The sequence below is a fragment of the Tinamus guttatus genome, unplaced genomic scaffold (assembly GCF_059628265.1).
Source record: "Tinamus guttatus ecotype Peru unplaced genomic scaffold, ASM5962826v1 Tinamus_guttatus_pri_ptg000406l, whole genome shotgun sequence".
NCBI classification, from domain to species: domain Eukaryota; kingdom Metazoa; phylum Chordata; class Aves; order Tinamiformes; family Tinamidae; genus Tinamus; species Tinamus guttatus.
The window spans coordinates 236299-249709 of NW_028288940.1; the positions used below are offsets into that span (position 1 = coordinate 236299).

The 13411-nt window shown below is 37.7% G+C and overlaps 1 protein-coding gene across 1 annotated transcript in view; it reads right to left on the reverse strand.

Annotated features, from left to right (window-relative positions):
• Positions 1 to 13411, reverse strand: part of GALNT12 (polypeptide N-acetylgalactosaminyltransferase 12) — a 34287-nt gene that overhangs the window by 14070 nt on the left and 6806 nt on the right. Inside the window, exons 3-7 of the mRNA XM_088531312.1 lie at positions 12659 to 12848; positions 9669 to 9854; positions 7243 to 7360; positions 1095 to 1271; positions 270 to 401 (exon numbers count right to left, since the gene is read on the reverse strand). Coding sequence (XP_088387438.1) covers positions 270 to 401; positions 1095 to 1271; positions 7243 to 7360; positions 9669 to 9854; positions 12659 to 12848 — 803 coding nt within the window. The remainder of the gene's footprint in view (positions 1 to 269; positions 402 to 1094; positions 1272 to 7242; positions 7361 to 9668; positions 9855 to 12658; positions 12849 to 13411) is intronic.

Sequence of the window (13411 nt, forward strand, 5' to 3'; positions counted from 1 at the left end):
AACCCATGAAAATTGCTTATGATTCTGCTCTAGTCAAAAGTGATTTCCAGATTAAACATCAAGGTGTTAGTTTTGAGATACACATGAAAAAAAAAGGGAGTGTTTAGGGGCAGCCTTCTTTCCTGCATAGTTTTCTTCTGAGAAAATGTGCAAATACTTGTTACAAAACTGATTTCACCACCATATTAGGTATGTCTTGATCATCCTTCCTGGTGGATTAGCCAGGGAGTTCAGAGAGCCACAAGGAGGCTCCTTGCTGGGCCACATACCATCCCAAAAAATCCAGGTCTGTCCTCAGGTACATGAAGCTCGGGGTACACATTCTCCAAAAACCATTTGAAGTCCTTACACTTGAGCTTCTCTCGAAGGAGTCTCCTTTCTGTCACATCTCCATATGGTTCCTGGAAGAGGGAAAAAAAAAAAAAAAAAAGAACAGATGCTCCCTTCTAAATTATTTATACACATTATTAGGGACTTTACACTAAAGTGCTTAACTGAAACGTACTACTTTTAACCAGAAACTATTCCCACTTTCAGGTGTTGGATTTGATTTCAATATCCTTACATTTGCTCAATGTTGAAAATATATATATATATACACACATACACACACACATTAATATATATTCAGGCAATCTTCCTGAAGATCATTACCAAGCTGGTTAGATAAAAGTGTACACGCACTGAACCTTACTGATTAGCTTTAGCTATCTTTCTGTTCTGTAATTCTTTACCGACAGAATCCTGTATCACCTGTTTCATTCTTTTCCTGCTAGGCATTTCACATTAAACAGCTCTTCATTCCTCGGGCCACCTTGCTTAAAAGTTTTTTTGCTTGGCTTGGTTTTTGTGGGGTTTTTTGTTATTTTTGTTGTACTTGTTTTTTAATATGGCAAAAAAATTTGGCCTTTCCCGGTCATAAAAAAAAAATCTGATTATCCCAATTAAAAAATTAAATATACATTTTTTTATGATTGGGAAAAAAAAAACATAAAAAATCCCCACAAAAAGTCATTCACGTTGAAAGCTAGTTGAGTTATTTCTTTGAAAACAAACTCTACTATAATTCTAAGTTTGATGTACTTCAAACTTACCAGGCGAGCATTTGGATTTCGATGGTAATAAAGTTCTTTATATTCATCCATCCATACTTCAGCTGCACGTACACTGTTTGCCAAAGCCTTGGCCCGTGAGTAAGGAGCTTGTTTGGGGAAAACATGCCCTACATGAGAACAGGGGTGGATCTCAAGACTTCCTCCACATTGCCATATCTAAACAAAGAATTCACATTTTGCATAGTTACTGCCAATCTCTGCAAGCAGAAGTAAACAATCAAGCTTGGCCAGGTAATACCTGCTCAGGAATATCACAGCATATTATAAGTGATGCAGAACAGTTTTGTGAGATAAGGCAAATAATTGCATCATTCTATAAATAAACTGGGCTAAATGACCACCCTACGACCTCAGAGCACATGTTTGAGAGCAATAAGAAGATATCCCTATTTTTGGTTTTATCAGGTGTGCAGTTATACTTATTTTAGCTTCACTTTCTCTGAAGGCATGACGATAATGTTCCACAATATTTCTGCACGCTGAAAAGTAGTCTACAATTCAAGCTATGTAAGTATTATTCACCAAAGTGCTATTTTGTGGTCCAACAGCAATCACACCAATAGCCTCCTTGACTGATTTCTCACCAGAAACCTGCTCTTTCTTTGCTTATATTTTGCTGGAAAGCTGAGCTGGTAAAACTTGCAATCTTGTCATATTATCAGAAAGCCATTAATTGTTTTGACATTTCCACATATATAATTTCAGAGAAGAGGTATGGGTACGTGGCCTGGTCATAAAATACTACCACAACTGAGCTATTTTATTGCAAAGCTTGAAAAGGAGCCGAAGACACACACACAAAAAAGCACACTAAATAATTATTTGACTGACACTTGGTGGTCTGATAAATATTATCGAAATAAACTCTCCTATCCAAACGAGGAATAACACAGACTTTCTGTAGAACTTTTTTGCAAAATAGCATCCCCAGGAGCTAATTCCCCTCTTGGATCCAGCTGTGCACACTGGGCAGCTCATCCTTCCTCTGCAAATGGAAAACCAGAGAAAATAAATGCCTAAGATATATTTAAAGGTGTGAGAGGTTTGCTCTTTAATGACTCTCTTGTGTAATGCATACATTTTTAATTACTTGTTATTAAAACAGACACAGCAGGAGCAAAAGCTGAAAGGCCGAAGAAAGAATTTCTGCTTTTAACAGTGACAACAGATCAGGGTTCCTCTCCTTGGACTGCCTGGGATTCAGAAAGTCACTAGAGACTAAAACCTTTAAGCATGTACAAGATGAACACTGCCTTCAGCCTGCTGTTTTAAAATAATTATTTCCATATTTCTGTCAAATTTATTAACTTCCATATCACTGAATATTGTCTATGTTCTATTCATTTGATTTTAGATAATGATGCTATAAGGATGGGATATATTTATGAAAGGCAAAAGACTACATGAGAAAATTGGAGAAAAGTTTTAAGATAAAATTCAGACTCTAATACATATGTTTATTTTTAAAATGACTAACTTTCTTAAAGGTATGGGTAATTCATTACTTGACTACAGGGAACACTGGATAATCCTCATTTCTTAGATTTAAAATTTTAAATTTCCTGATTTTCACAGTAGATTTATTTGTTCTTTTTCTTTTCTGAGGAAGCAGCACATTTTTATCTTTTTAATAGAAGAATGATTAAAGAAATCATTAATGATTCTTTCCTTAAATTCTGAATTCTATAATGTTATTTTAAATGATTATCATGTTTTCAAATGTAAATTACACTACTGCCATATTGAAAGCTGCTATGAAACCACTTACCGAATTTCATTTTCAGATCTTCTTCGCTGAGGTTTATTTCAAAACAATAGCTTTATGTCATTCTTTTTATATAAAAGATTATTTTTTAAAAATTAAAATTTATCAGGCATGATTTGTCAGTAAATATTGAGCTCTATTAAAATTTACTAAGGCATATCAATTTTCCTGTTTTTTCTATCACATATAAGCATATTTTTGTGATCATTGTGATGATTATTGCTTTCAATGTTATTATTATTATTTTTATTTTTAAACAAGAAGATACGAAGACTGGACCATAAAGACCACTGAGGTGTAAATGTAGTTAAGAAACACGTTCTTTAATTTTTCTGTGATAAAGTCCCAGTTAACAGGAGTAAAACAGACGGGCTAATAGTTCTGTTTAAATAAATAAAAATAAGTTACATGTAAAAATAAGTTACACAATTACTAAACTTTAAATAGTAAAATTCTGAATAGCTCTAAAAACTAACTGAAAGCTAGTAACTACTGCTTATTATATTCTACTGCCTTCGATATACACAAAGTTCTCTTCCCTTACTATTACAAAAAAAGAATAGTTTTCAGCCAAACAATTCCTCAATAGATTTAATTTAAAATGGAAAACATATTTTGAATTTGATATAAAATCACACTAAAGTAAATAACTAAAACAGACAAAAAATTGCAACATGAAAACACAAATTGATTATGAAATGCTAAATAAGTAACTTTGGGAAATGTTCTCCCCTCAAACTAATTCCAATTCCTGTAAGAGCAATTCATATTTTGCAAACTTACATGCAGGCAAATATGTTTCTTTACTATGTCTGGCTAGCTCAAATACTGTCAGTATAAAGGTGTTGTTTTGAACACATCAACAAAAAAAAAGCTAACACTGACCCTTTTACCTTGAACAAAAGGATACGTGTAGACTGTGAATATTTTTCAGACATAGATGCTTGTGTTATGAAAAAATTTAAGTGTGTAGTGCTCCACTTGGAAGCCCTGCACCTGCAAGAATCTTTGCGCGATGAACCTAATAGATGGGTCAGTGAAAGGTAAACAAAAAAGTAAACCTGTTGTCAAAAACTAAGGTTTTGATACAGCCTCCAGTATAACATTTTATTAAACTAGGAAAAAAAAAAAGAAAAAAGCAAACTCCTGGACTACGGCAAGCAAAGCTGGGGAAACAGGCACACCCTCTTTTTTTTTTTCTTCCCCCCTCTCATTTCCTTCTGTTGTGCTTTCATTCTTCCTATTTTACACCTGTGCACCAATGATAGTACTTGAGCACCCTCTGCTGGGAAGCAGAGAGGAAAGGTGCTCAAAAAAACCCTAAAACTGTCACGAGTTACATAAATCACCCCCAGAGCATTCCATCTGTAAGAGAAATTTCTAGATCCAGACAGGAAGAACCAACAAAAAATAAATAAAAAATGAGAAACCCCAAGCAGATAGAGATGAATCATCCAGGAGCGTGGACAAGGAAACTTCAAATGAAAGAAAGGAATTTTCATAAAGTAAGACTGTCTCTTTGAGTATGGGTATTTCCTCTCCTGCTATGATGACAAGCTAAAGGACAGACAGCAGAGCATCCATCCCCAGGGACAAACTTACATTACAGTGCCACTAATGGGACCCACAGCAGAGTCAGGGAAAAAAGCTGCAACTGGGTTACTCTGTCTTGACAGAGAGCAGAGAGAACATAAAAAGGCATCATTCTGCAACCCTTAAAAAGAGGCATTTCAATGCTCATTATCCATGAAGTGAAATTTTTCTAGCCAAATCCCAAGTCACATTGATCTGATGCTGCATTCAGAACACAGCTTCAATCTCTCTTTGCCGTAATGCTTTTAGCCAGAGCTTTGTCCTTGTTGCACCTTTTGAAACCTCAGAGAATTTCTGCAGTTCAGAGCAAACAAAGCACAAGAAAGTGGAGACCCAAGAACAAATCTTTTCGTGTCAATGGAAGGGTAATGATTTCAAAGAAAGAACAGCAATGAATTAATTTACAGTGAGTTTCAAGTACCCCTGCTCCTAATTTTCAGTTCTGGCAGGTCTAGAAACCAGAGAGACATCAGAATTAACGCTAATTTATACCTCCTTGACCTTCTGCAGCGCTACAATCATCAAGTGCAGTAAAACAACATCCTTACTTTCCACAAGAATCTTCACCACAGGAGGTACAAATAAAAGGAGTTGAAAACATGCCATGGACTGTTTGGCTCCAAGTGCCCCAACCCTGCTAGCTATGTCTGCATGAGTAGAATTACTGAGCTTTGGCATATTCCTCCCCCTTCGACCAGCAGCCACTGCAGAAGCCAGCAGGCAAAACCTCCCTCTAAGGCCCTCTCCCGATGCTGTCCCCAGCGAGCTAGCCCTGAACGCTGTTCACAGGCCTGCTGACTTCTCACTGAGGCGTCCCTCTGCCCCGTCCTCAGCCTGGGCACAACCTGCGAACACCTGGTCTGCCCATGAGCACAACAGCAGTCACAAAGTCTGTGTGCCACAGTCCTTCTCAGGGGATGCTCACATACAACACGCTTGCTGCTGCCGTGCCACACACACAGGGAAGGCAGTGTCTTGATCTCTGGTGGAGCTTGTTGCTAAGCTCACAGTCTCCAGCCTCTACTTAGTTTCTGCTGCAACAGTGTTCTAGCTGAGGAAATAACAGATGCAGAGCTCATGGACATTGCCCCGGCCCCCTCAGATGCCTTGCTACCTAAAGACCAGGCCTTCCCTATCCCAAGACGCGCAGTGAAGGTCTGAGCAGAGACGCTCTCCCTCACATCTCCAGTGTGCACCCTGGCCTTTCCCAGACAGCTGTACACTGACGACCTCCTACACCAAACTCAACTTCTCCAGGTTAAACTTCATCTGGATTATGACTGACAGAGGACCCCACACCCATGAGCGGAAAGGCAGCCTCTTCACAAGCGGTGACAAGCACCACCATGTCATTGGGGCCTCAGTAACAAATCCTCCATCCCTGGCTGCATCTCTGTGAGAAGCCTTGCGAAAGGAGGCATAAAAATCATTTCCACAGAGAGATATTTCATAGGTCCTGATACTGTGACTGAGTAATTATCCCAAAGAACAAGGGAAACAAAACTGTTATAGTGGGAAGGAGGAGACCTTAGCAACATGCATATTAAAGTGCACTACACCAGAACTGGAGGAAGCAAGCTGGAAGACTTCTGCCTCAGACTTGCAAACCTGGTGAAAGCAGGTAAGCCGTGTGGGAGCTGCCACAGAGGCCAGTCAAATTCACTTGTCACGACAAATAGGCACTGTGCTTGGACTTACATGCCACAGGAATTTTTCTTTATGTGAAAATGAGTCACGACAGATCAAAGAGCTATCACAGCTCTGAAAGCCCCTCAAATACGAAGCACTGCTTTTCTGTATGTGATGATTATCATCCTCCCCATTTCTTCTCCTTCCTTATTCTCGTGACTTCCTTGCTCGCTTCTCTGCACTACAGAGCAGAAGATAGGAGCAACGGGGTCTCCACGCTGCCTCAGTCAACTGCCACACATCTGAAGTGAGGCAATCTGCCGAGGCTGCCTTTCCCTCCTACAACCTAAAGACATACAAAAATACTAATATGACCATAAAACACATCTGATGACTAGCAGAAAAAGAGAAAAGGTAATTTCAGGATATTAAGTTATAAGCTCCCTGCCAAAATGTCATTACAGGATATTTTTCCTACAAGCAGATTCCTTCAGCAAGCTAAGAGTGATTTGGGACACACCGATAGAGCTCAGCAGGAAGAGCAACAGCACTGGTAACAGCAGAACACAAGACAAGACCTTTCTGCTTATCAGTCTAAGTTGTCTCATATCTTCTCTCTCCTTCTCTATTGTACATCTTTTCATTCCAGGACAACAACCTACCTGCTTCACATCTGAACGCCAGCTCACCCCTTGCAGGAAGGAACTTCACAGTTCTGGAGGCTTTTCTACCACATTTTTTAATCTCTATACAAACCTTTCCTGACAGAATAAAATCTTAAAGTAGCATAGGTTGACCTTTCTTATCCCACTGATAACTTCTATCACCTTCCTCATTTCACTCTGTCAGCTGCTCCAGAGTTATGTTGCTTTCCAGCTATCACCTCCAAGCCACAAAATCTGATCATATTTTACACTAGCATTCAGAAAAAAAAGAAAAGTTTTTAAAAGGCATTTTAAAGGTAAACATACTGAAGTGTAAAAGCAATGAAGAGATTTATATGCGCGCATCGCCATGAATATTTCCTATTTTTTACTTGCTTATAATAAAATTAGTTCGTTAATTAAAAGAGATTAAGAAACAAATAAGATTTTTCTTTATTCTCAGGGGAAAAAAAAAAAAATCAAGGAAGCCACTTACCCTAAATGAGAATTCCAGATTTTCTCCACCCCAGACTTCCATTCCTGTGTCATATGAACCAAGATAGTCAAAATATTTCTTGCTAACAGCAAACAATCCACCTGCCATGGTTGGAGATCTATAAAAAAGAACAGTAATTCTGAATGGAATAAAAAGGCAAAAATATACACATGAATTAAAGCAACTATGCAATAAACAAAAAAAAATGGCCTTTTTATTTAACTGTTTTCTTATTTCTTTTCTGGATACAAAGTAAGTGTCAGCCACTGATCAATTAAGTGTTGTATTTTGCGGCCATTTATTTTTATTGTGTAGTAAAAAAATTGTTTCCAAAAAGAGCTCTACAATGTATTAAAACAGTAATGAAATCAGAGAAGTTAAGGATTTTTTTTCAATTACGATGTCTTTGTGACTGGTAATATATGAAGAAACTACCCCTGAACTTCAAGTAACACAACATAAACTTTTTTTTTTTTTTATGGTAGAATTACTTTAGTCAGATCTGAAATTTATTCACAGTTTCCTTGTATATTTTACTTGAGTAGTAAGTAATATCTTTGTGCTTTATTAATAACAACATTCCTCATCCTACCACTACAAGTTGAATAAAAGAATCTCTTGGACATTAGTTGAGCTGAATTCAGTAACTCTGGTCCCTAAAGAGATTTTCTTTTTAGAAATATCTGCTGTCCGTATTTTTGTTTTAATTGTTGACCAGATTTGAAAAAAAAAAGGGGGGGAAGGGTTGAAAATCTGAACCATATCAAACAGGCATTATCAAAGATCACAAGGCCAAAATTGACAGCATAGTTAAGGAATATACTTTCAGAATATATTCAGCAGAGTAGTGTGTGTATGCATACATAAAACAGAATTTGTTCAGTTTTGCTCCTAATTGCTTTCAGTCTTAGAAACTACTTTCTTTAAAGTGCTAAGTATATAATGCTGGATGGAACTAAATTCATATGACATTCCATTAATTTTGTTAATGAAAACTAGTAAGGGTTAAGTCTGCGAACAGTTATTCTTAATCTGTTTAAAATAATTTTAACAGCAATCTCTTTGAAACAAATCTATCTTACACTAGCACATGTTGTTTCAAAAGATGGGAGGAGATGAGGTGAGACATAAAAGAAAAAACAAACTTCATAAACATTGAAGCTCTTCTGTCTCACTCCAGATGTAGTCTCCAAAGAACAGCCGTCAGCTCTATCACTCTCTCTGCTCATCACTCCTGCCTTCCCCAGATAACCATAACACTTGCCAAGCTCAAGGTCCTCAGCCCATGTTGCAGCCTTATCTCTCAGCATTTTCTCCTTGGGAGTCCAAAATCAATTCCTTCTTATTTGCACAGAAGAAAAACAAAACTTTTAGCTGTAGGCTTTTAAAAAATGTAATCTATTCTTAAACATTTTGAGGATGCTAACTAATATATGCTGAGAAGCACTGAATTACTGCCTCTTTTTTCCCAGCAGAAAGCAGGTTATTGTCCATCAATTGAGGATAAATTCATTAATATTTGTGAAGTCCTGGATATTACCATTCAAAGCAGCCTAGAAAAGGCTAATGAACCATTCTGTATTTGTGTCGGGCTTTAAGATGATAGATTATAAATAAAAGCAAGGCCTAATAAAATGGCACTGTTAAAAATACCAGACAGCTGCTTCATTTCATACAACACTGCCGAACTACAGCAGCTTCCAAGTTGAGTGAAGTAGGCCCTCAGCTCCCAAGATCTTATCTGCAGTGTCCATTTTCGAGACTCCCTTTGCTTCTCCTAAAAATACATTATGGTTTGGCGAATAATACCTAGCCATTGTATCTTTTCTTACAATAAAAGAAAATTAAAACCCACTACAGAGACAGTTGCATGAGCTCCCAAGAGATAGTGGGGTGGGCAGAGTTGTTTCACTTCATCCCAAGATAAAAAACTGGCCAACTTGGTTTACTTCTGAAAATAAAGCAAGGCAGCAACACAGACAAAACCTTCAAAATTACTTCTACTGTCTTACTGGTTTGTTTATTTTTCTTTTTTTTTTTTTCCACTGTTGATTATGAAACTTTTTATGCAATGTGGGGTCCATTGCTTTGCACAAAGAACATCCTTTAGTCTTAGTTGATCAGTTACAGTTTTCCTCATGTTAATAAACACCAGTGGAATTTGTGCTGAAGTCAAACGTTTACTTATGGAATAAGGATTTCACAGTAAAGACCACAGAGGAATTCCAGCATTTGGAGTGAATTTTCTTCCAGTAACATAGTGACCAGGAGCTACCCTGAAGAAGGTGAACTAAGCAAAACACAGAATCTCAATGCAATCTACAAGCAGTCATTTCTTGAGTATCTTTCAGCATCTGCAATTTCCATTTGAAGTAAAAAACACTTACAACATTCACAGTCTAAAATCTAGAGGTATAAAAATTCACCTGATCACATCAGTCTTAGACTTCCTTCGTTTTTGCTCTCTGTCAGGGGTTACATGCCAAGTGAAGACAAGTCTCCAGTCAAATCCTCCAATCTGTGGCTCCCCAGCATTTCCCAAGTACTCAAACGTATTCCAGTCAATAACATCAATAACAGGACAGACGACAGCTGTCTCCTCCTCTCCGATTCTAATTGGTTTGTAAAAGAAAAAAAAGAGACTTCTTTTAGATCCACCTCTTAAAAAGAAGGAGCAAGAAGAACAGAGAATCCTTACAAACATAAACTTTTGGTGCTTTTCAACTCCTGGTTCAACACAAGGAAAGAACAGCTTCAAGAACAGCCAGCGAATTTTCACGAGGGGCGCATCAAAAGGATGCATCAAGATGGACTCGAACATAGGCATCTGGCAAGTATCATTCTTCTGGGACAGTGGGAGAGAGGTAGGCCAGATTTCTTCAAACATGTTCTGTCATTCAGCATATTTCATGGCTGTGTATAAAGCACAATATTCTGAGCAAACAATTCTGTTTTACTTTGTACAGGTGGCTGCCTTACAGATGTTATGAGAGCAATGACACAGTTGCTGACTGAAGTGGAATTCCAGATCTCCCTCCTCAGAGATGAAACTGCGGCATATTTCAGCATGACTATCAATCTGCCAGATTGAAGATTGGGCCTTAAGGCCACGGTTGTTCTTGCAAATGCAATCACCTTCAAAAAGCTACACTGAATACTACAGCAGTAACTTGGAAAGATATCATGAGTTTAAACAAAAACAAACAAACAAACAAAAAGTTCCCGCACGGGAATTAAATCTGATAGTGAGGCCTTAAGAAACTCCAACGCAAAAAGGACAAACAAGACAATGCTGGAGGCTCATATAAAGATAATCATTAGTGCTAAGAATATGTCACAGCTGATCTCTACTTTTGCAAGGAGACAAACTCCTCTTTTTTCCCCATTTCTCAATACCATGCAGGGTTTTCTGGATTCCTCCCTAACAGCATTTCTGCATTTGCGCTTCAAAGTCTGTGGGAGCTTTTGTCATTGCTTCAGCTTCTGGAAAGGTTCTCAGTACTGGAAGAGATCAAGCTCAAGGCACGCAAACACAACATTAAACTTCTCTCCCATAAATCATTAGTAAACTTCTCTACGCTAGTCTTTGTCACTGAGCTAACAGAACAGACTGAAGTGGCTCGTCCAACATTAAGGTGCTGGAACTTGTCTTAGCCTTGCATTTTCTGATCTGCGCATTTTAAACCAGAAAAAGAAAAAAAAAGTTATTATCAAACAAGGAAGATGCATCTATTATTAAAGGGGTATTAGTCACTCACAGGATTATTAAGGTTAAAATGTACAGGCTGAACAAGGGGTTCTGACTCAGTTAAGCTAAATTCACAGAAATTACAGAGTTTGTAGTGGTTAAATGCAGAGAACAAAGGTGTTCCCAAAGCAACACCTTCTGAGTTGAGGAAGACTGGGTGACGTACAAAAGGCCACAGGGAACACAGGACAAAGCAAAGAAAAACTTTCTCCTACTTTCCTTTGAAACCTGGTTTGGTATGTGCACAGGAGGGCTTATACAAATTTTGCTCTCTACAGTCTCGCCTGCATATTGCTTTTGTACGAAGAAATGATAGCTATACACACAAAGGAAAAAAAAATCTGTCAAACAAAGTTGATTTGTTGTTTCTATAAAGAGAGTAAAAATTAAGTATTTGCCACAATTTCAGTTACAAAAGAAATTAGGCAAGTTTTCTGTAAACTAAGTTTTAATTAGATTTGCACAATGCATAGACATTTTATGAACACAAGTTTGCATTACAAACATTATGTTCAGTTGCTTCCATGCATTTGAGCTGACCCATATCATGCAAACATGCCCTTAGAGACATATATCTGCATCAACAAGATCATAAATTATAAGAGATTTCTTGGATAATTCATTACATTCGATTAACTAAAATTATCCAAACTCTTAATTAAGACTGCCATCTAGCAACTTGTAAATTGAAGAAATTACAGAACTTTCCCCACACAATTACTGGTTGTTTCTTCAGAAGACAAGCATTAAAAACATGTTTATTCTTCGATTTTTGCTCCTTTTTCCTTTTTTTGCACTATCTATATTGTTCATATTAACCCCAAATTATCTGAAATATACCTGAATTGAAATTTCAGAAGCAGATTAAATATGACAATTGCAAAAAGAAAATTATTTCAGATAAATTTTCGAATGTGCATCAGGAATTTGAGAGCTCAAGTTCCATTAAGATTCACAGTCCTTGCTATGATACTTGGCAGTATCTCTCAGCATTTGTATATATCTATTTTTTTCAGCATTTCTCTGATGCCCACAAGAGTTGGTGGGAAACTTTACAGAGTATGAGTCAAACCATTAGTCCCGAGGATTTTCTTATTATTTCTCAAAAGAAGTTTCCTAACCTGCCCAATAGTTCTATGGTATAGATGAAAAACTACATAGCTATAAATTATAGTATCCCAGGACAGACAGTGTGCAAGTAATAGTCAGCGTAGACATAATGTTAACCTCTCTGTCCCGCCCTTGATGCTTTGCATCATAATAATTTTGGAATGATGGATTTGCTGAACACTTAGAAGACAGACTTATTGAATTCATTTCCCGTCTGCTTCTCTGTACACTGCCCCGCACTACTGGATTTTTCAGGGCCCTCATCTTTCCAGGCCTTCAATTCATCCACTTCACAGGCTGACAGAGAAATCACCTTGGAAGAGCAGCACAAGAGTCGGAGGATCAGGCTGTGGAAGAAAACAGAAATCTACCTCCTGCTTTTGCACACTGCCATTCACTCTTCCACTTCCAGGAGAAAACACCCTGCCTTAGAGACTGCCCAGTGGTGACCTTTGGTAAATGAAGAGTGGATTTTCCACTGCAGAATACAGAAATGTGCCAAACACTCTTTTTTCCTCTGCTCCAGAACAGTAAAACAGCACAGAAAAAACACTTTACCTTTGCAGAAGCGGTTCAAGCCAGCCTTCATGGCATTCACAGTGGCAATCGAGGAAGGTCAGGATGTCCCCTTTTGCTATGGAAGCCCCCAGCAGTCGTGCTCTAACCAGTCCTTCTCTTTTATTCGCCCGGATAAGGCGCACCTTCCGCAAGTTAGCCACATAGTTCTCCAAAGTCTCCTTTAAATGCTCTGTAACACAAAAAAGAGTAATACTACTAATAATGGAAGAATATTGTTTGGTAACAATTTGGTTTACGCCAGACTAAAGAACACTCTTTGTTTGCTAGTGTGTTGCTTACAGCAGTGCTTTACGGATGTAGTATTTTGAATGCTGATTTTGCTATACTGTTTAAAGAAACTGACAAGGAAAAAGCACAGAGTGTGGATGAGCAATATTCATGCTTATTTTTAAGAAATCAAATGTTTCACATTTGTTTCTCTAACCCATTTCCAAATAGTTAAAAGCATTACATAAAAGTTTAATACTTAACAGAATTCCTTTCTGATGGAAAATATTGTTTTGTGTCTCACAATTCAGATGAAAACAAATAATCAGGTAGCTCCTCATTATACAAACCCTAGGACAGCGAGAACTTACTCAAATTATAAAAGCTGAAATGCTTTGAGTTGCTTATAATTATGTACATACGCAGGCAATCCTGTTACAACACAGTCAGCATGTGCTTACCCATTCTTAACTAAACCAAACCCAAAATGCAAAATTTTCACTAGCATGCTACAGAAAGCCTATT